At 44.2% G+C, this 24,328-nt stretch overlaps 1 protein-coding gene across 1 annotated transcript in view; it reads left to right on the top strand.

Moving 5' to 3' along the window:
- Nucleotides 1–2,101: 2,101 nt before the first annotated feature.
- The window catches only part of LOC311328281 (methionine aminopeptidase 1D, mitochondrial-like), a gene marked incomplete at both ends in the record, with an annotated part of 27,265 nt that continues 5,038 nt past the window's right edge, over nucleotides 2,102–24,328 (top strand). Inside the window, 4 exons of the mRNA XM_084462270.1 lie at nucleotides 2,102–2,141; nucleotides 4,250–4,413; nucleotides 4,812–4,961; nucleotides 5,036–5,184. Coding sequence (XP_084318396.1) covers nucleotides 2,102–2,141; nucleotides 4,250–4,413; nucleotides 4,812–4,961; nucleotides 5,036–5,184 — 503 coding nt within the window. The remainder of the gene's footprint in view (nucleotides 2,142–4,249; nucleotides 4,414–4,811; nucleotides 4,962–5,035; nucleotides 5,185–24,328) is intronic.

The raw sequence follows: 24,328 nt of genomic DNA, 5'->3' as shown, positions 1-24,328 counted from the left end.
GCTAGCCCGCTAGCCCGGCTAGCTCATACTGGTGCTCCTGAACACAGGGCTACTGCAGGACCGAGAGGCATCCTGAACACAGGGCTACTGCAGGACCGAGAGGCATCCTGAACACAGGGCTACTGCAGGACCGAGCTCCTGCTCCTGAACACAGGGCTACTGCAGGACCGAGCTCCTGCTCCTGAACACAGGGCTACTGCAGGACCGAGAGGCATCTTCACTGCCAGTCAGAGCTAACAGCTAACTTAAAGACATTAGAAACGTTTATAAATGAGGCAGCAGGGCCCAGTGGAAGCAGAAGGCCCCCCAGCAGTGAGGCAGCAGGGCCCAGTGGAAGCAGAAGGCCCCCCAGCAGTGAGGCAGCAGGGCCCAGTGGGAGCAGAAGCTCTGTTTATTGCCTGTCACTTGAAAAACACACACAGACACACACAACATGGGAGTGTAAAACTGAATAATCTCATAAATCAAATCCCATGTTCAGTTCTAAACAGATTCAGGGCCATTTCGTGTTCTTGTTAATGTGGTTAACTGGAAAATGGACCTGTACAGTCTTTACTTGTACAATGAATAAATACAGTCTTTTACCTGGATAGCATGATGCAAATGGCAATCAGATCCTGCATGACAGAATACCAACTACAGTAGCTACAGTAGAAGCACCATCTTTCTCATGGTCTAACTGCAGATGTACTCAAAAAAAGATCTAGCAGACGCCAGAGATCGCTGTCTGTCTTCTGCTGAAGCTCTTGCTGACATCCTAGAAAGTCACTAGAAAACCCATACAAATCAGCAACCTACATATGATAACAGATGACAGGCGTGTGTGTGTGTGTGGGGGGGGGGGGGCGCTGAGTGAAGGAGCTGTAAACATGAAGCAAAGCTGATTCACAGACTGTGAATTCATCCCCAGGCAGGTCTGAGTCACCTGCAGTTCAGCTCAGACTGGATTACATGAACAGGGATGTTTCATCAGTTGTCTAACAGTATATTTACTATGCAACATTGTGTGTGCATGTGAGTGTGTGTTTGAATGTTGACGATCAGTTCCAACATTTACTATAACGTGTGTGTGTGTGTGTGTGTGTGTGTGTGTGTGTGTGTGTGTGTGTGTGTGTGTTTGGATGTTAATGATCAGTTCCAACAATATATTATTTCTATACAACAATGTGTGTGTGTTTGGTTCATTTCTTGAGTGAATGATATGTAGGGCAGTTAAAGCAGACCTGTTGAATATACTTCATTATTAGAGACTGATGTGTGTTAAACTGACAACTGAAAACCTCCACAGGATTAATTATCTTACTGCTTTATTACAAACCTGAATGTTCACATTGTTCAGTGATTGGTTACATACTATGACTACATATAATACATGTATTATCATAAATAAATATTGTTTATGTAATTGTGCAGTTTACATATGTGGTCCCTATATACCATAATAGATGACTCCTGTAGTACCATCAATTTACAATGGAAAAATAAATAAGAATATTGTGCAAACATACTAATCTGAACTGTTTTCTACATAGTTGAATCAGAGATATTCCTGAGTTGGGGAGCCGTGAGGATGCAGGAAACATGGTTTATAAATACCCCATGTGGACAGAAGTATTGGGACCTTCACTTAACACCTTCATGCTTTCATCACGTCCCATTCTGATACGGAGTTGGTCCCTTTGCAGCTTTAACAGCCACTCTTCTGTTCTGGGAAGCATTTCTAACAGGTTTAGGAGCGTCTGGGAATGTTTGCTCATTCATCCAGAGGAGCATAAGGTCAGATATTGAGGACCAGCTGCATCAAATAGGAGATTATTCAGACGATTTTTTTTTTTTATTAATTTTTTTTGAGATGATCCGTAAACTCCAGTACTCTCCTATTTGACAAACCGGAAAACCGTTCCAGCTGCCATTTATACACCCAACGAGGTTCCACGAGGCCATAAGCCAAACTAACCAAAATTAAAATGATCTCGAATCGAATATAAAAAATACACTGAAAAATCGTTTAAAAATATGAAGAAATGTTTCTAATGAAAACCATTAGAATTATTTGCGTCCTCCTTATGCAAACACCACGTGACTCCCAACCATAAACAACATGGCGGCGCCCTGTGCCGCTCGGTTTCTATCAAGAGCAGGTAAGAACATTCCCGACCCTTCATTATGAGAGACCCAGAACAACCACGAACACAACGAATGTGAATAGTGACCTGTAGACAACGTCTTTAATTACACATGAAATGTAGCGGTTGTTGAAAGGCTGTTCTTCCCCTGTAGCTAGCCCGGCTAGCTCATACTGGTGCTCCTGAACACAGGGCTACTGCAGGACCGAGAGGCATCCTGAACACAGGGCTACTGCAGGACCGAGCTCCTGCTCCTGAACACAGGGCTACTGCAGGACCGAGAGGCATCCTGAACACAGGGCTACTGCAGGACCGAGCTCCTGCTCCTGAACACAGGGCTACTGCAGGACCGAGAGGCATCCTGAACACAGGGCTACTGCAGGACCGAGCTCCTGCTCCTGAACACAGGGCTACTGCAGGACCGAGCTCCTGCTCCTGAACACAGGGCTACTGCAGGACCGAGCTCCTGCTCCTGAACACAGGGCTACTGCAGGACCGAGAGGCATCCTGAACACAGGGCTACTGCAGGACCGAGAGGCATCCTGAACACAGGGCTACTGCAGGACCGAGCTCCTGCTCCTGAACACAGGGCTACTGCAGGACCGAGCTCCTGCTCCTGAACACAGGGCTACTGCAGGACCGAGCTCCTGCTCCTGAACACAGGGCTACTGCAGGACCGAGAGGCATCCTGAACACAGGGCTACTGCAGGACCGAGAGGCATCCTGAACACAGGGCTACTGCAGGACCGAGCTCCTGCTCCTGAACACAGGGCTACTGCAGGACCGAGCTCCTGCTCCTGAACACAGGGCTACTGCAGGACCGAGAGGCATCCTGAACACAGGGCTACTGCAGGACCGAGCTCCTGCTCCTGAACACAGGGCTACTGCAGGACCGAGAGGCATCTTCACTGCCAGTCAGAGCTAACAGCTAACTTAAAGACATTAGAAACGTTTATAAATGAGCATGTACATGCCAGTTCTGTGTAAATATCATCATTAATGTATGGATGCTTGCACTCCCATTTGCACTGTCCTGTCTTTTGCGCGGTCCTGTCCTGTCCTGTCCTGTCTTTTGCGCGGTCCTGTCCTGTCCTGTCCTGTCCTGTCTTTTGCGCGGTCCTGTCCTGTCCTGTCCTGTCCTGTCCTGTCCTGTCCTGTCTTTTGCGCGGTCCTGTCCTATCCTGTCCTGTCCTGTCCTGTCTTTTGCGCGGTCCTGTCCTGTCCTGTCCGTGCACCTTGTCTGTCCTGTCCTGTCCTGTCCTGTCCTGTCCGTGCACCTTGTCTGTATATTTAGTGTCCAAAACGAATCCCTAGTGTGTGAAAACCTACCTGGCTAAATAAATCTGATTCTGCTCTTTAGAAGAGCTGAACTGGGACCTGTGCTTGTGTGTGTATGAAAGAGAAGAGCTGAACTGGGACCTGTGCTTGTGTGTGTGAAAGAGAAGAGCTGAACTGGGACCTGTGCTTGTGTGTGTGAAAGAGAAGAGCTGAACTGGGACCTGTGCTTGTGTGTGTATGAAAGAGAAGAGCTGAACTGGGACCTGTGCTTGTGTGTGTGAAAGAGAAGAGCTGAACTGGGACCTGTGCTTGTGTGTGTATGAAAGAGAAGAGCTGAACTGGGACCTGTGCTTGTTGTGTATGAAAGAGAAGAGCTGAACTGGGACCTGTGCTTGTGTGTGTGTGAAAGAGAAGAGCTGAACTGGGACCTGTGCTTGTGTGTGTATGAAAGAGAAGAGCTGAACTGGGACCTGTGCTTGTTGTGTATGAAAGAGAAGAGCTGAACTGGGACCTGTGCTTGTGTGTGTATGAAAGAGAAGAGCTGAACTGGGACCTGTGCTTGTGTGTGTATGAAAGAGAAGAGCTGAACTGGGACCTGTGCTTGTGTGTGTATGAAAGAGAAGAGCTGAACTGGGACCTGTGCTTGTGTGTGTATGAAAGAAGAGCTGAACTGGGACCTGTGCTTGTGTGTGTGTGAAAGAGAAGAGCTGAACTGGGACCTGTGCTTGTGTGTGTATGAAAGAGAAGAGCTGAACTGGGACCTGTGCTTGTGTGTGTATGAAAGCGGGAGGGCAAACGTGACCCTTCATTCGACTTCCTCTTTTCTCTCTCCCTTCCCCCCGGAGGACTGGGCGTGTTCCTCCAGAGGGGGCGTGGCGTGGGGGTGTCCGCACCCCCCTGGGGGGCCCTCCTGTCCCAGCAGCACCGCTGCTTCTTGTGGAGGAAGTGGACGAGCTCCCACCATGTAGTCCGACCGGCCGCCGTCAGGCCTGCCTATGCAGTACCCAAGGTGCAGTAAGAACTCGCTTACCCACAATGCAGCGCTGACTCTCAAAATGTAACCTCAAAATACAAATTGCAGATCGGCGGTTCGAATCCCGGCTCCTCCTGACGACATTTCGAAGTGTCCTTGGGCACGACACTGAACCCCAAATTTCTCCCAATGAGCAGGCTAGCGCCTTGCATGGCGGCTGCCGCCACTGGTGTGTGAATGTGTGAATCAGAGGCTGGTGTAAAGTGCTTTGGATAAAAGTGCTATATACGTAAGTGCAGTCCATTTACCATTTACATCAGCTAATTTGAACAACCACCCCCTCTCTCTCTCTCTCTCTCTCTCTCTCTCTCTCTCTCTCTCCTCCATTCTCTCTTTCCTGTCCCTCTCTCATCTTTTCTGTCCTCTCCGCCTAGCACATAGCACATCCAGACTACGTCAGCAGAGCGTCGGTACCGGACTGGCCTGACTACATAGAGATCAAGACCCAGGAGCAGATCCAGGGTCTGTGGCGAGCGTGCCAGCTGGCCAGACGCGTACTGCTTCTGGCTGGTCTCAGTCTCAAGGTACCGTGTGACCTGCTCTTTGGTCTGACTACCAGTTTGTGCCTCGACTGATTTGACCTGTCACCCCTCCCCAGGTTGGCATGACGACAGACGAGATTGACTTCATGGTTCACCAGGAGACCGTTGGCCACGACGCCTACCCTTCTCCCCTGAGGTACGGAGGCTTCCCCAAGTCCGTCTGCACGTCCGTCAACAACGTGATCTGCCACGGCATTCCTGACAGGTACACACACACACACACACACACACACACACACACACACACACACACACACACACTCTTGAGCTCATTACTGCCACCCCAGTGATATGGGGTGTGAAAAGTGCCCTTTGGTTGCGTGTTCAAGCTTACTTACAACGTGTATGTATGTGTGTGTGTATGTGTGTATGTATATACATACACACACACATACAGACATACACACACGTTCGTGTGAACAAGCAGAGCTCACTGCAAAACATGCGCACATGCGCGGTAGTTCGCTCGCGCTTTAAATGAATGGGGGAGCTCACGTGACCGAATGACTGTTTGCGTTGTGAGTTGTGAGCTCAGTGGCGCGTGTATGTATGTGTGTGTGTGTGTGTGTGTATGTATGAGATCGAACATAGCCTACATACACACACACATACACACACACATACACGTTCGTTCCAACCAGCGCAGCTGTATGTGAAACCGCTTGCGCATACCATCGCGGTAGCCACCGCACTTCCGCGTGACGTCACCGAATGCTCTGCCGCTGTTTAGAGAAGAGCGTGTATGTATGTGTGTGTGTGTGTGTGTGTGTCTGTTTCGACTCGCTTAATGAAGGACTTCGATACATCGCTTCAGAGAATGAAGACGACTATGGTAAATATAGCACAAAAAATATGAATATCTGTGTGGTTAGATGTATCGGCTTTTACTGCAAGCTAGCTAGCTTCCCAGCTAACGTTACATCACTGCCTAGGCTAGCGAAGTGTCTACCAAGACTGGGTAACGTGAGATGGTCACGTTATGCGAATTCAACTCGGTATATTATGTAGCTGTATCTAGCTAGCTCCATTACTCTACAGTTTGGCTAGAGAAATTTGGCTAAAATCACGTCACAACTGTATTCCCTGTGCAGTAACGTTACTCATTCAGCACCTGCCTCCATTATTAATGTTATAGTGTATGCCTGTGATCAGAGAGGAGCGCGTTATTCCCTCTAGCCTTAATGGTTTGTAAATGTTATAAAGTGTCTATTGCAATATGGAGGTACATTATTATTTTCCATATGCTGTATTCGAGAGTAGAGGTTTTGTAACTATCTCCCATTTACATTACATTATTTTACATTTACATTAGCCATATACATGTGCATGAACGCTCTGCAGCAATGACTTGGGTGCTATTATCACAGTGCTTGTTGGGTCCAACTACAGATTGTTTTTGATGTTGTAGATGGACTGTGTACCAGCCTTCAGATTTGACTCCAACAACCTCATGGTCATGGCTCAGGGAAGTACTATTCAGCTGCAGCGGTGGAGAAGTGATGCCCCTAAGGGAACCAGCCCAGAGGAGGAAGGAGAATTGCAGTTTGTTTTCTGTCGTGGAGTTGTCCCGAGTTGCCAGATGAACGTCCAGCTGCTGGGAGGAACTGAGCTGGAGTGAGGACCGAGGGAGGCGATAGGCAGCTAGTAGCCAGGACCTCGACACCATCAGCCAGCTTTACACAGACTGATGCATTGCAATAGTAGAGATTGTAGAACATGTCATTTCTTATCATTTGTTTATGTCAAAGACATCTTAACACTATGTCACATAGTATTATAACGCTTAGTAATGAAGGAAGGTACCCACGATCACACTGTAGCATTTCAACGACTGGTTTGCCAGAAAAATACAATTATGTATCCAAGTCCATCACAACAAACAACACAGCTTGGATAATGTGTGCCATGTATGCAGAGCTAGTGTAGCTGACATCATTGCGATGTGGTATAAAGACAACACTGCCACAACTTGTTGCTGAATTTGTATTGCAGGCAGGGGTCACTAGTCATCACTGGAGCTGACATCTAAAAAGTGTTGGCAAACGTGTCTCTTGCTCACAAATCTACTTGGATCCTCACTGTTACATGGTAGTTAAAAAAGCAAACACATTTGTCAGTAAACAAGTTGTCTCTGTTTACGATTTGAAGAAACTAGACATCCAATCAGCAATGCAAGTTTTATAAAGAATTATGCATACAGGAGGTATGTTCCAGTCGTAATTGATTTCTATGCAGATTGTCCAGACTGGTCTGTGGAGAGAAACAGAGTGTCAGCTTGCTAGATAGGGATTCATGTCTGAAGAGGCAACCTGGGAGTGGTTGAATGGCCTTACATCTCACCTGAGTGTTCAGCCACATATGCCTGGAGCATGCTCAAAGCCTCCAGGTATATGTCTACTCCGTAGACTTCGCTCGTCCGGAAGGGGTCGATGTTCGACTGCAGCAGGTTCTCGTAGGTCACCGATAGCGCTGGGGGAAGAGCTGGAACCTCCACACGTTCCCGTGCATCAGGGGATGGAGCTGGCCCATTCCAGTCGATTCCGTAAATGGGGTAATCCATCTAATCCAAAACAATTACCGAGAAATTATAATTAGGGCGCTCCTTGTAGACATGTCCTACCCTTTAGAAAAAATGTCTAAAACATGCGTCTTGAAATGGGGATGCAAAGATGCTGGGAGATGGTCGGATGGGGAGACAGGGACAGCATCAGGTGCCTCGACCTGGCCCGATGCAGAGTATTCATCAGAGTCCTGTATAAATGGAAAAAATAATAAGTAGAAAGCAACTAGATTGCATAGCATGTGACTGTTCTATTAGGGCGATATTGCACTCTGAGTTGGAACCTAAAGATGGCCGTGGCTAGCAGTTGTTTATGACTGCGAACAACCCAGGTGGTGTTGCACATGCACAGAGATCACAGATAGGCTGTGGTACAGGACAAAGATCTAAGCCACACACTGCTGAATACCTGACTGCATAGGCTAAGCACACACCTTTAAAAATATTACTTATGCATGTTTGCGTGTACACACCCACTACAGCGGTACCAAGACAACGAAGTTGACTCTAGCTAGGAAGAGCTGCAAATAACTCCATGACAGTAAGGCTTACTTCACAGGCTTACACATGGGTTGTCCATTTTAATTCAGTTATTGGGTCGTATAACAGCCAAAACTGTAGTGGGAGGGATTGGCTTTAACTATTTACAATCTAAAGTAACTTGTGTGCATACATCATCCAAGGGGTGAAGTAAGAAAGCATTGATATGAGGTACTCATCATGACCTTTTGAGCCTGTAGGTGGAAAGACATATGTGGAGTAGGGGTGAACCTCAAAACCTCCAAATGAAGGCAGTGGCATTGATGACATTCACATCACTCTTTACTGGCTTCCATTTATATTCCCTCACCAAGCCTTCTCCATCTTCCTCTCCATCGCTGCTGTCAGTTATCTGTACATTTGAGAAATCAGACAGACGTGTGGAGGAAAAGTCAAAACGCTTCAAGTAAAACAATGAGCTTCAACATTACATAGACCATGACTTGCATCATTTTAATCCAAAAATAAACATACTGTACTCATATGTGATTTGCAGTTGCCTACCACACACACCGGTAGTCTCTCTGCACTCTAGGGTAGAATCTCTGTACACTCTAGGCCAATTTAGAATCACTGCGCACTGCAATCTGCCACTAAAGTCAAATATTTGAAACTCACCAATTCCACAACTGACTCCACGTCACTGCTGTCATTGTAGACCTTTTGTTTGCAAAATAAACAAATAGTAATACAGACAATGACAATTTCAATTCACGCATCTTATAGGGGTAATTTTAAAGACTAATTTCTCATCAATGTATATGGATATAGGTTATGGCCTAGATTTACTTACCATTTCAGCAGCAGCGGGTGGAGAATGAGGAGCAGGTGGTGGATGAGGAGGAGCAGCAGCAGGTGCACTCATTGGTGCAAGTGGAAGCTTTTTATACATGGAAATCGTGAAACAGACCAAGACAGATGTTGAAAAGTAAATTAAAGCTTCCCTTTGTCATTTATATACAAATGTCTTAAGTGTGGGCATGCAAGCTTCATGTTTGGAACTCACCGATTCCATTTCTGACTCGTCGCTGGTGTCATAGTTGATCTTTTGTTTTCCAAACATAGAAATAATCAGACATACAGACAATGAACATTTAGCAAGTGTTAATTCACACATCCTATAGTAATTCTAAAGACACTTTTCTTATCAATGTGTAAACAGGATTCATATTTCGATCTCACCAATCCAACATCCGGCTCCTCATCACTGTCAGAGTCCTGTTGTTTGGAACACATAGAAAACGTAAAGATGAAAATACAGTGAAATGAATGCAATGAATCCTATTGAACCGCCAAAATCAGAACATCTGAACCTATGGAGGGATACTGTATTTTGTAACTCCTGATGTTTGCATTGTCCCCCGCGACTTTTTCATGGTTATAATCCAATTTAGATGTTACTCTCAAGGTTAGAAACATTTCAGACATAATTTGAACCTTCATTGTAAATGTGATGGGTACAGTTCTATGTACTGTCATGTCATTACTTGGCTTCACATCCACACTTGGGTTTCACTCACCGAATCAGATGTTACTCGCCGCTGTTAAATGCAAATTCAAAAGTTAAACATTAATTTATTGCCAACAGAGCTATACTTGATCTTGATTTTTCGACAAATGTGGTGTACATACACTTGGCCTTATGATCACCGCTCCCCTCCCCAACCGGCTCTTAATTGCAGCTGGTGTTGTTTCCTCCAAGGGTATCAACCTCCTGTAGCGGTCCAGCCTGCATATCTCAAAGGATTCTGGTAGTTTCGGGTAGTGGCTTTTCAGAAAGTTGTGGAATTCACTTTGTGTGAGGTACCGTGGTACCTCAACTTCTTTTGCAGGATCGGCTAAAAAGGGCAACACATAGTTTACTTTCATCCAGTATGGATAACATGCTCTGACTAAAATAATTTTAAAAAGAAAGTTTAAAGAAGCAATCTCCTCCATGTTTCTTTTTAGGACTATTTTAAAATCTCCAAACTGTTTAAACAACGCCCCCTACCCAATCAGGAAAGCCTCCAAAGCCACGCCCCCAAAACTAACCCTCATGTTGACCAGGCAGTTTGAATGACGTTCCAATCATCCCACTTGGTTGGAACTTTGATAAAAATGAACTTTTTTCACACCTCCCCCTTGCTGTATGTTGTTCATTATCTTATTTGATTGATTACAGTCTATTACTGTCAGGATAATCTGAGAATGTAAAAAAGTTGCCAAATTTTAACAGAAGGAGATTGGCCCTTTAATGTTACACTACTGCTATAAATTACTCATAATGTACACATTACATGGGGGGGCAGTATGCAACAATCAGTTTAAATGAGTAGTTTTACATTTAATGTGGGTGTCTTAAGAGCAGAGCCTACAGTATTCCTGAGTTCAACAGTATTCTTACCCTTTTGGCTATTGTGTACCAAACCAAATGTTTTGAGGCAGGTCATGTTCAGCTTCACTGTTTGGGGGGCTGTTGGTGGTTGCCTGCTGTTGAAAAAAAAAAAGACATCTGGAATACTTTTTGAGGGTAATACAATGATTTCTCACCATCAAAGGTTTTGCTAAATAATATAAAGAAATGTATTTTAAAAGGTCTTACACTGAGGTGGGGGGGGGGGGGATCCGCCTCTGTTGCACCTCTAAAGAGAAAGCATAGTATAGAAACAGGGAACAATGATTCATAAAGGACCTGTACAATGAATTGATTATTTCTTGATTTTTGCAGACTGTTACACCACATAAATAGATTGACAAGAGGCTGACCTTTGGCATTCCAAAACATGGCTCCCAAGGAGATGAACTCTGAACTGCTGACCACACCTCCTACAATTGTCTTGTACACCACTTTCGTCCTAAAGAGTACTACAAATGTTAATCTTTCATTCCCACTTATGATTGAACATTGACATACAATTCTGATAGTCTTTTTGTGGTATATTATATATTTTCAGTACTTACAGTTGTAGGACAAGCCAGGCTTTCCTGAAGGGGGACTACATAGGCCACAGCCCTTGCTAGGCATCTTTTAAGATAGAATGCCGTGTAGCCCCCTTCAGGCATTGGAACATCATATAGATGCCTGCTCTTGCTGGTCCTCTTGATGACGAAGCCCCCCGCATTTTGGAGAGCAGGAAAGGCTTCAGTAATTTTCTCTTGCACCTCCTGGGCACTTGCAAATGCAGCAAAGGTCAGCATTTTAAGGCCAAGTCCAAAGTGTTCTAGCTCCATCCTTTCATCTGCTGTGGGCGACCTATCGGTCAGGGTCTGCGCACAGCAGATGAAAGGATGTTCCCAGGGTCCCAGGGTACTCTGAGCACTTGGTGCCCCCCCCCCGTCTTGGCCTAGGGTAGGGGCTGAAAAGCCTAGACAGAGTGTTCTGTGCACTGAGGGCTCTCGTTGGTGGATGCTGAATATTGATCTGAGAGGGGTGGAATTGGGTGAGGGCAGGAGAAGAGGTGGAGGGGTAAGCACATATATTCTGAATGGGATGGGAGTGGGTAGGGGTAAGGGCAGGCAAGGGATTGGCAGGTGTGACTGGAGTGGGAGGGACTGGGCCATCGGGAGTGGGGTTGGCAGTGGTCACTGAAGAGGGGTTGGCGGGGGACGTAGATGGTTGGCTGGTTGGTTGCTGATTAAGCAGGCCAATCACATTTCTTAGGAGTTGAGAAACCTGGCGCAATTCATCGCTGTGAATAGAACACAAACAAAAATCAAGACAGTTCTGACATGTCAATCAAATCAATCAATCCATGTTTGATAAAAAGTTTTGTAAAGTGATGTTGTAGTCATGACAAGGCTACTGCAACTTCACTTGTACTGCAGTGATGAGTCATGCAACTCTTCTCTTTCTAGATAAGCTAAAACATGCAAACCATACGGCTCTCAAAGATGGATACAATCCTACACAAACTACTTGGATAATTGCATAGCTCTTCTACTTCCTGACATTAGCAGTGAAGCTTTAATTCCTGTATTACAGGCATACTTGCCATAGCCTGGCTTTGCCAGACCAAAATTCTCAAGCTGTGAAAGGGTCTGGACCCTCCATGTTCATTTGCTACTATGAAGGGGCGATATCAATGGCCGTCGCTCAAAATGCCTCTTCACGCAATTGGAAAGACCGAAAAACAATCCAAATCACCCCATAATAAACTGGTGGGATTCGCCTTGGTAAATTTTTAGTGACTAATAGTGAACGTCAATGGTCTCGCGCCCAGACTGACCTGTGCGAAATTGAATATGAGCTTGCGAGGTCAGGATGGTCTCGCCAGGCTAGACTTGCCTACCTTGAAACCTCTGAAATAGGTTCAAAACCAAATTCCAGGGGGGGTTGCGGGGGGTTGAGACGTTTCCTACGTCCTACCGACTTTTAAAGATGAAAAGCCAACTGCAACAGGATTTATGTAGGCCTACAATAATTTTATTGAATGGGGAATTTAAATGAAATGTCAATTTATTGCCCATTCAATGAAATTGAGTGGGCAATATAGCTTGTAGCCTATACATCAGTGGAGGCTCGTCCATTGAGGCAGGGGAGGACAGTCCTTCTCAGTTTTTGGAGAGAAGAGAGGGATTAAAATAGAAATATATGAATTTATTTATTCATAATTAATATTATCTCAGTTTTGTTCATAAAGCAGGTTTTCCCTATGGATAAAAACCCATTATTTAAATTGTAAAGCTCCAACAGTGACATCTATAACATGCAGCTGGAGGACCCATAGATATCTATGGAAGGGAGGCTAGCCTCCCTTAGGGCGGGTTCTTTTCTCTTAAATCAATGTAATGCCTTTTTTTCTTACTAATTTGTGATTGGCCAAAACGCTGAAATATTACTGCAAGGGAGGACAGTACTCCGGCCCTGTCTGAACAGGATTCAGATATTGAGATTTTGTTAGTCCAATCACATGCCAGATTCCAGATTTACCACAGTGAAGGCCGATTGAGTCGAAGTTTCTCTTCCCTGTGCCATTGGAGACTTTTTGTGTGTTCGTAGCTCCATAATATAATACATCCGAAAGTATTATGGGACATATTATACTTCAAACTGTTCGTCTATTTGTCTTGATTCTAGCCATCTAAATATCTAAGCGGACATAAATACATTTTGAGCTAGAGCCGTCTGAACACGACAGTTCCACTGGCTGGCTATAGCCGGTAACGTTAGCTATGAGGTGCACGTCAGGCTACGGCATAGGCAGGCTGCTGATTGGCTGGAGGCGCAAACTGTCGGCAAATCGTCCGAAACATTTCTAGAGACTGGGTCGCAACATCAGATGGGAGAAATCCACAGCCAGGCTCCTGCTTGCGTGAGAATTTATCACTTTGCGGTGCTTATTCCTCATCCAGTGATGGATGGAAAACTTTCAACTGAATGTTCATATTCATATTGTTCTGATAATTGTAGGTTATAGCAACATAAGAGTGGCAGCTTTGACAGCAACCCAAATGAGCTAATAGCTAGTAGCTAGTAGCCATAGCTTTACCATTGCTAGCTAGCCATGAGCGAACTGTTGGATACTGCATTTGCTGTGCAAGGTATTCCATTGTCCAGTTGTCAAATCTATTTGCCAACAAACTGTTTTTTGAGCCAGCATATCTCAGTGTCCCTTAATCAAAAACATTTTTCATATATCACCTAACCTCTCCAGCACCTCACCAATATCAATTATTTTCTCTCTTTAGAGAAGAGTACAATCAATACATTACAACTATTGCTTACAATGTTTTATCATTGTTTTGTAATATTTGATCATGAATATGATAAATAAACGCTGCATGTAGTTAAAGAAAGTGTTATTGAGTTTTTCATATGCTAAAATTGACTAAATCCACTTTAAAGCTGATATTTCAAATAATAATTGACTGAGGGAAAGTGCCCCCCGCGCCCATGGGCGGTTCGCCTCTCTTCCTCCTGTCCTCCTCAGTTTTTTGAGTCACTAGCCGTCACTGCTATACATCCATTTCAAATAAGATAGAGTTGTACTGCTCCAGCACATTTCAATCTGCACCATGGAGTCTAGCTGCATGCACCTGCCCTCTTGGCCATCTACACATGCTTATTGTAGTTGTAAGTGCAATGCCTTGCTGCCTGTAGCACCATCCTTGATGAAGCATGTGTTGCGCATGACTGCGACCACCGTGCTTAATGAAAATTCCGGAGTCTCCCACGAAAACCGGGAGTATTGGTAAAAGGCCAAGAGGAGGAAGTGATTAATCATGTGTTCTACGTCACAGAGCGGGAAAGTTCATCACCGGTTAATCAGGCGGTAGAAAGTTTATGAGCGCGGGACTCTTCTATCGGCCTAATTTATAGGCTAGCCCTGTCCAGTAAATATGAGGCTAATAGAACCTGGATTAATCACAATGTTTGTAACTGTTTCACTCATAAGCACACACACATTTTTAAATTGCTATCGGCTGATACATTGGATATGTATAATATATAATAACCTATCAAATCGGCCTAAGCTAGCCAATAGGCGGCCTATGTGCTCTAGTTATAGGCTATAGCTGGAGTTAGTTATATTTCGATAAAATAGCCAAATTAATGAGATGTATTAGGTATACCTGAACTGATCTCTTAGAATTGACACATGTGACGGTCTTCCACATTTTTTATTATGAGTCCGAAATAATATGTAAGAAATTACATGCTAGGCTACTTACCTTTGAGCTGCCATTCTGTAGCTGGCTTGTTCTTCACAATGGCGAGAAGCAACTGCGAGCGCGCCAAAGAGACTGGGGAAATCTGGGCCTCGCGAGCCAATGGGCGGGAATTGTTCCTGCGGCGCGTTCACAAAGAAAGTCGATACAATTCGCGCGAACTGGGCGGCGGGCGGCACGGGCGGCGCGAATCGCAGAACTCGGCGGCGCGGCGGCCAGGATTCGCCGCGCGGCGACATTCGCAAAAGTTCATTGATCCCGCGGCGCGAATTTTCTCGCCGCGCCCGGTGTGAACACAGCCCTCCCGATTGAGCATTATTGTAGGCCAATTAAAATAAAAAATACTAAAATGTCTCCAATAATAATATTTTCTTTTCATGTTTCATGTATTATTATTATTATTATTATTTTCTTTTTTTTCTTTTAGATTTTTATTTTTTTATATATATTTTTAAGTTATAGGTTAGGCGCAGGCCTATTCATGACAGGCCTAAAAAGTGTTCAAATAAAGATATGTTCCAGATAGCAAATTAGGAGTTAAGCAACATTGAAATATTGTTAGGGGGAATTGAATATTGAATATTGAATCAATGTTGAAATGTTGATGAAACCACTAATAGCCTACAATGTTAATTCTATGACATCCTTTCAACATTTAACGTTGAACAACCATTGATCTTCAGCCATAACCAGAAGTCAAAGTTTTTGAACATAAATCAAAATATTTAATCTGGATCAGAATGGTCTGGATAGGATTAAATCTCAAAATTGGGTATTTAAAACCAGGACGTTTGATCCTGATCCTACAGTTGTAAAGTTGGGATATGGTAGGCCTATACCCAGAACCCTGATGAAATGCTGTTTTGGGTTATTTAAAAAGTCCAAGGTGGATTATCCTGATACTGCAAGGGTGGATCAAGCATGGATTCAAGGTGGATGTAGAGAGATGTAGGACACATGGCACGGTATACTATGCCGACCGTCAGGCTGGACAGAGGGATACTGGCACCATTCAATTAGTTTTCTTAACTTTACTGGAAAACTGAACAGATTGTGCAACCTGGAATGTCAGATAACAAAAGATAGCCTAGGCTACATTAATTCTCATCATAAAAGATGCCGTACAAAATCAAACAAAATACATTTTAATATTAGGCCTACACAAAGCACAAATACTGACCGTGGCTTCACTCCCTCACGCACCTTCATCACATATAGATATTCCTACTGATCACTAGACCCAACCAATTCCAAGTTATATGTAACGCAAAATAATTTTACTAATTATCATCATGATAAAAAAAATGTGTGTGTGTGGTGACAAAACTTTGTGTGTGACTTTTTTTCAGGGAGAATAATACATGACACACGTGCTTAACAAAATAACTTAAGCAATAGTTAGAACAGACTGATGGTTATGACCTGCTCAAATCATGCAATTCTGGCTTTATATGTAGCCTATTCCATAATGCAGCTGGATATGAATCATTATGGAAACTGACTTTCATTTCCAAATGCTATTACTTTGAACAACATAGGCATTTCATTAGTCATTTAGCTGACACTTTTATCCAAAGCAACTTTAATTGCTTTTATAGTGAATTCTCAAAGGCATCTTTTGTCTAAAACAAGTGCTAAAACATAATCTCGTGCTGAAGGCAAATTGAAGAATATCAAAATAAATAAAAAAATAATGGTGAGGGGTCAAAATACAAGTGGTATGATCCCGGTCAATATTTCCAAAGACCTCAGTTCAAATCTAGATTCTGTAATCCTGAGCCCTGTACTACGAAACAGGATTACAGTGTTAGAGCGATAACTTCAGGTTCAAGATTGGTTTATCCGTATTACGAAGGTGGTTCACTTTTCACCGTGCTATATCACTGTGGTAATTTATGCTGCCGAGCTAACCTGCTCCGGGGCAGGTTAAATTCCAGATTATGGATCAAAATGTATGAAGCACTGCCCGCTGACCGATCAATTCACTTGGAAAAAGGTATAGGCATATGGACGTTAAGATTCTATATGGAACTTCAGTGTGCGAATTAAACAATAATCTGCTGTGCGCGAACAGCGAGAGATTCTTAAGAAGACTTTTTACAAACCGACAAAACCCTCTTTGGCTTTCCCCGATATCATATGAAATTTTGCAGAATGACAGCTGCTTGAGCCATATTTTGCCTTGTGCATTTAGTCATAGACTGTAAACTATGCACTGGCTTGTGTTTTATTAGTCTACCTGCAGCTTCGTGCAGGCTCTGGGTGATGCGGAGAACCAAGTAAAAACACTCATATTTTTATTCAATTTTCAAATCTTTAATGTTGATTTATTAGACTATCATCCTGTTCCTCAAAATGCAAAATACAATGCTTATAGTAATTGAATGAATTAAGGTTATTTGAATAATCTATATTATTCCCAGTTTTGCTTCTTTTAATCCCTTTGGGCCCAATTTGCTTTAATTGGTATACTGTTAACTCGGTGTTTTCCTGTTTTAGCATATGGACCAATTGATCCAAAACCTCCACAGAAATCCCTGTCTGTGAGGGTCCAGCCACATCTTTTTGCCTCTACATGCTAAGTAATAGAGGCTTGTTGTTTTTCAGAATTATACATAAGTTGTTTCTAGGATGCATCTATGCAGTACGGTCAAGGGCTGGCTCTTCCAAGAATGAATTATAAAAACACCCTGGTACTATATTGTAGGCCTACAGTAAACACTAAAGGTCTTTTGTTTGGTGGTTCCACCCCTGAAAGGTTGTAATTGGCCGGAAGTGGGCGGTAACAAGGTTTGTTTTTCCACCACTTAACCTCTTCACCTCGCGTCTGACTCGAACCTCGGATGTTTGTCAAGTATCTTGTTTGGAACGACTTGCCGCAGTAAGAATACACTCCAAAAGCATAAGGTAAGATGCGATTGAACGTTAATGTCGATGTAATACAAGATCATTTTCACGACTTGTCTTTTAGGCTAGCTAATGTTACACACCGCTGTGTGCACAGCGACTCTAAGTTAAGTTAGCTAGCGCTAATATCAATGATAACTATCCTAGTCTGTATAATCGCTTCCATTTTATTATGTGTTGAAGTTGGCAAAGTTTGTAGACTGGATTATAAAGATTATGTGCTTTATTCAAAGTACATTCGTCATTGACACATATTCACACGGCGCTGTTGTAGTGTTTGCTAGCGAGCTCCCCCACAATGCATGCGACACAAGATGGCGGCGCCCAGGGACGTGGCTATAACCTATACTTAAAGTAATTTTCATCAGTAAGGATGTAAAATATGATAACCATTTGGCTGTCTTGGTTTAATTTTCTTTGTGTTTGTATCAATGCGTTATGGACGTTTTGTTTAAAACGAGTATACCCAAAAAGTTCGCGAGTTAGTTGGCTAGGCTAGTCTAGGCTAACATGGGCTGCGGCCTTCCTGTAAGCGAATTAGCGAAACGTAGGGGAATGATCCGCCCTAATCTCTGATTGGTTAACTCAACCTCGCCTGGAGGCTCGCCGTTTCGGCAAGCCCCCAGGGTTCGAACTCAAAAGTGAAGGCCTGTTGAGCCGCGCCATCTTGGCAAATTTCCTCGCGCGTCAAATTTGCCAAGATAGCGCGGTTCAATAGGCCTTCACTTTTGATAGCGGTCAGTGAAAGGAGTGGCTGTATCCAGTTGTATTAATACATCCATGCCTTTCGCAAATTCGCTTCCTGTAAGCAGACTAGTGACTTGCCGCTGGCACGAAGGACAGCGTAGGAGCGCCCTCTACTGGGCTGACAGTTTACAACCTAAATCATATACCACTACAGTATTTGAAAACCCCGACTAAACACCATCTGTGTTGAGGGAAGTAAAATGAATGTTCAGCATACAGTAAATGTGATTGACATTTGACCCAAACTAAACAAACAACAGCTCAGAACAGCCAACTCTTCCATGTCATGTGACAAAATGTTGTGTATTAATGATTATGGGCTGTTTGATTATTGTGGGCCTACAACTTTCTAACTGGTTATGGTTACTCATCCCTAGGGTCTGTAACACACCACCAAGGACAGGCTTCAAGTGAGTGACTTCTACGGTGTCTGCTATTGGACTGCGACGCTAGCAATGGCTGGGTGAGTTACAATGGGTGGACATGGCCCTTCTCTTTCAATCTGTTGTATTTAACTCAGATTCCATTTCAAAAGGTATCAAACCCACATTATAACTTTTAGAGCGACCAGTTTGGTTCGTTTTTGTAGGGGAAACCCTGACCACCCCCATCCCATACAAAAGGCTTTCATTGCAACAATATATTTGTCTGTAGTAACTTGAATTAGAGACGGTACAACACCCCAGTCCTTGTTTGTAATCCAAACTGTAACATTAACCTCCTATTATTTCTGATTCTTTTGAAGTCAACAGATGCCGATACCGACAGAGATATTGGAAGAAATTGGAGAACTATTGAACAGATTGGATGAGCAGCTTCAGCAATCGCCTACAGATCTCGATCATTTTCAATATCGCCTGGAGAACACCATCCATATTCTTTCAAGATTTGCTACCACAGGAACACTACAGCACGAAGAGGAAATCTTCTCCCAATTGCACACAGCCCTGGAGAACCTAAATGTGACTGTTCCTGTTCAAAGAGGGACATCTTTTCGGGTCGTCACACAAGAGCAACTCGAATACCTCCTGGAGCAAAACTTTAAAGTTAGAGAAATTGCACAAATCTTCTCTCTAAGTGTCCGCACCATTAGGCGAAGAATGACCGAGTATGGCCTGTCTGTGCGCCAGACCTACAGTGGTATGAGTGACCAGGAACTTCAGGAAAAGGTGTTGGAAGCAATAGCCAACTGCCCGAACATTGGCTCCAAGATTGGCAGCGGTTACCTCATATCCATTGGTCACAGGTGAGTGATTGTATAGTGAATTCTTCTCATTGAGCCGCCTAGACAAATTATTATCTTATTATTTACTTCACTGACCATGTGCTGTTGAACACCTTTCCATGTGTTTTTAGGGTGCAGCAGCAGCGAATAAGGGAGGCACTCAGAGCAGTAGATCCAGTTGGGACTGTGCTGCGTGGTCTTCAAATACATACCACACCAAGACGACCATACTCCGTACCAGCCCCTCTGTCCCTCTGGCATCTCGATGGATACCATAAATTAATCCAGTAAGATGCCAATATCAGATTTGAACAATTTTGCATGAATTCCCTTTCAAGTCCTCTGATTTCACATGACTTAAAAATGACACAATACAGTTAATTTTTTTTCCACAAAAAAAACTTCAAAAGAGCCATCTTGGCGAATTAAAATATATTTATTATACATTTAAAGTTATTACTAATGGGTCTTGGGGACACATGTCAAGCTGAAACATGAGCATATAACATCACTGCCTTTCCCTTATAAAAACATTGGACCTTGTTGAGTAGACTAGCCTTACATGCATGCCAGGAGTAGGTTTAAGTCGGATTGCTTAAGCTGTCTTAGTCCATCTGAGACTATGGAGTCATGGATTGTACCTCATTAGGTACAATAGGCACAGAGGCAGGGGTGAATTACTGGAGTGAATCTTGAGACAAAATAATGAAAGCGCTTTCATCTTGAAGATCAAGGGCCCTGCCATCCTTTTCTCTCATGATGAATGAACATGGTGACACTTTTGTATTGGTGAAAAAAATACATGGCTATGATGGGCTGTAGTTTTCTCAGTTTAAATTGCATCCATTAACGTTTTTTTATTTTTTTTTGTCAATTCACAGCTGGAGAATTGTAATACATGGGGGGATTGATGGATTTAGCCGGAAGATCATGTTCCTGAGGGCCAGCAACAACAACAGGGCATCCACCGTTCTGGAGTGCTTCATTGAAGCTGTGGATGCCCATGGGTTGCCTGCATGTGTTCGCACTGACAAAGGGGGAGAGAATGTCGATGTGGCGAGGTACATGCTGGGGCATCCACAACGTGGACCTGGTAAATATTGCCTTCTGTTTTTGAATCATCACAAAATGATCATGTTTTGCAGCAACACTTGGCAAACTAAACATGTCAGTAAAAAAATGGATAGTACATTTGCTTTGTACCCCACTGATTGACACAACTGCGTAGTGTGCCGTAAAACACTAATATTCCACCACCCCTCCCTTCTCCTCCCAACTCAGACCGAAGGTGCGTCATAACTGGCAAGTCTGTCCACAATCAGAGAATAGAACGCCTGTGGCGAGACTTGTGGTGCGTGGTGGTCGGCAACTATTATGCTGCCTTCCGCCACCTGGAGGAGATTGGAGCCATGGATCGTGACCAGGACGCCCATCTCTTTTGCCTACATTTCGTGATGCTTCCAAGGCTGAACTGGCATCTTCGTCTGTTCAGCCAAATGTGGGACAGACATCCGCTGTCTTCCGAGGGAAACAGATCCCCCCAGCAGCTGTGGGTGGCTGGACAGCTTCTCAATATGGAGCAGATACCCGATGAGGTAAGAGTGGCCATGCAAAAATAGTTCATAAAATGCCTACACAACTTCTTCTGTTGTCAGATGTAAAGTGATGTCAGATGTACTGGTGGGGATTTGCATCCCCATTTCAAGACGCATGTTTTAGACATTTTTTCTAAAGGGTAGGACATGTCTACAAGGAGCGCCCTAATTATAATTTCTCGGTAATTGTTTTGGATTAGATGGATTACCCCATTTACGGAATCGACTGGAATGGGCCAGCTCCATCCCCTGATGCACGGGAACGTGTGGAGGTTCCAGCTCTTCCCCCAGCGCTATCGGTGACCTACGAGAACCTGCTGCAGTCGAACATCGACCCCTTCCGGACGAGCGAAGTCTACGGAGTAGACATATACCTGGAGGCTTTGAGCATGCTCCAGGCATATGTGGCTGAACACTCAGGTGAGATGTAAGGCCATTCAACCACTCCCAGGTTGCCTCTTCAGACATGAATCCCTATCTAGCAAGCTGACACTCTGTTTCTCTCCACAGACCAGTCTGGACAATCTGCATAGAAATCAATTACGACTGGAACATACCTCCTGTATGCATAATTCTTAATAAAACTTGCATTGCTGATTGGATGTCTAGTTTCTTCAAATCGTAAACAGAGACAACTTGTTTACTGACAAATGTGTTTGCTTTTTTAACTACCATGTAACAGTGAGGATCCAAGTAGATTTGTGAGCAAGAGACACGTTTGCCAACACTTTTTAGATGTCAGCTCCAGTGATGACTAGTGACCCCTGCCTGCAATACAAATTCAGCAACAAGTTGTGGCAGTGTTGTCTTTATACCACATCGCAATGATGTCAGCTACACTAGCTCTGCATACATGGCACACATTATCCAAGCTGTGTTGTTTGTTGTGATGGACTTGGATACATAATTGTATTTTTCTGGCAAACCAGTCGTTGAAATGCTACAGTGTGATCGTGGGTACCTTCCTTCATTACTAAGCGTTATAATACTATGTGACATAGTGTTAAGATGTCTTTGACATAAACAAATGATAAGAAATGACATGTTCTACAATCTCTACTATTGCAATGCATCAGTCTGTGTAAAGCTGGCTGATGGTGTCGAGGTCCTGGCTACTAGCTGCCTATCGCCTCCCTCGGTCCTCACTCCAGCTCAGTTCCTCCCAGCAGCTGGACGTTCATCTGGCAACTCGGGACAACTCCACGACAGAAAACAAACTGCAATTCTCCTTCCTCCTCTGGGCTGGTTCCCTTAGGAGCATCACTTCTCCACCGCTGCAGCTGAATAGTACTTCCCTGAGCCATGACCATGAGGTTGTTGGAGTCAAATCTGAAGGCTGGTACACAGTCCATCTACAACATCAAAAACAATCTGTAGTTGGACCCAACAAGCACTGTGATAATAGCACCCAAGTCATTGCTGCAGAGCGTTCATGCACATGTATATGGCTAATGTAAATGTAAAATAATGTAATGTAAATGGGAGATAGTTACAAAACCTCTACTCTCGAATACAGCATATGGAAAATAATAATGTACCTCCATATTGCAATAGACACTTTATAACATTTACAAACCATTAAGGCTAGAGGGAATAACGCGCTCCTCTCTGATCACAGGCATACACTATAACATTAATAATGGAGGCAGGTGCTGAATGAGTAACGTTACTGCACAGGGAATACAGTTGTGACGTGATTTTAGCCAAATTTCTCTAGCCAAACTGTAGAGTAATGGAGCTAGCTAGATACAGCTACATAATATACCGAGTTGAATTCGCATAACGTGACCATCTCACGTTACCCAGTCTTGGTAGACACTTCGCTAGCCTAGGCAGTGATGTAACGTTAGCTGGGAAGCTAGCTAGCTTGCAGTAAAAGCCGATACATCTAACCACGCAGATATTCATATTTTTTGTGCTATATTTACCATAGTCGTCTTCATTCTCTGAAGCGATGTATCGAAGTCCTTCATTAAGCGAGTCGAAACAGACACACACACACACACACACACATACATACACACATACACGCTCTTCTCTAAACAGCGGCAGAGCATTCGGTGACGTCACGCGGAAGTGCGGTGGCTACCGCGATGGTATGCGCAAGCGGTTTCACATACAGCTGCGCTGGTTGGAACGAACGTGTATGTGTGTGTGTATGTGTGTGTGTATGTATGTAGGCTATGTTCGATCTCATACATACACACACACACACACACACACATACATACACGCGCCACTGAGCTCACAACTCACAACGCAAACAGTCATTCGGTCACGTGAGCTCCCCCATTCATTTAAAGCGCGAGCGAACTACCGCGCATGTGCGCATGTTTTGCAGTGAGCTCTGCTTGTTCACACGAACGTGTGTGTATGTCTGTATGTGTGTGTGTATGTATATACATACACACATACACACACACATACATACACGTTGTAAGTAAGCTTGAACACGCAACCAAAGGGCACTTTTCACACCCCATACAGTGACAGCACAGCACAGGGCCAGAGGTACTGTCATGTTTTTGCTGGTGTGCGTTTGTTTGTTTGTTTGTTAGCAGGATTATGCTAAAACTATCTGACCGATTTTCATGAGACTCGGTGGAGGAGTGCATCATGGGACTGGGTGGAGGAGTGCATCATGGGACTGGGTGGAGGAGTGCATCATGGGACTGGGTGGAGGAGTGCATCATGGGACTGGGTGGAGGAGTGCATCATGGGACTGGGTGGAGGAGTGCATCATGGGAATCGGTGGAGGAGTGCATCATGGGACTGGGTGGAGGAGTGCATCATGGGACTGGGTGGAGGAGTGCATCATGGGACTGGGTGGAGGAGTGCATCATGGGACTGGGTGGAGGAGTGCATCATGGGACTGGGTGGAGGAGTGCATCATGGGACTGGGTGGAGGAGTGCATCATGGGACTGGGTGGAGGAGTGCATCATGGGACTGGGTGGAGGAGTGCATCATGGGACTGGGTGGAGGCGTGCATCATGAGCCAACTTAGAAACCATTACATTTTGGAACAGATCCGAATCACAGGGAAGATCCAAGAATAAAACCAAAACTCTAAGCGAAGCCAGCGCCCCTTGTGGGGTCTACAAGAGACATGGTAACTATCTAACC

The sequence above is a fragment of the Borostomias antarcticus genome (assembly GCF_949987555.1).
Source record: "Borostomias antarcticus genome assembly, contig: scaffold_65, whole genome shotgun sequence".
Taxonomy (NCBI): domain Eukaryota; kingdom Metazoa; phylum Chordata; class Actinopteri; order Stomiiformes; family Stomiidae; genus Borostomias; species Borostomias antarcticus.
Note: the sequence above shows the minus strand (reverse complement) of the source record. Positions and strands in the feature narration are given on the sequence as shown.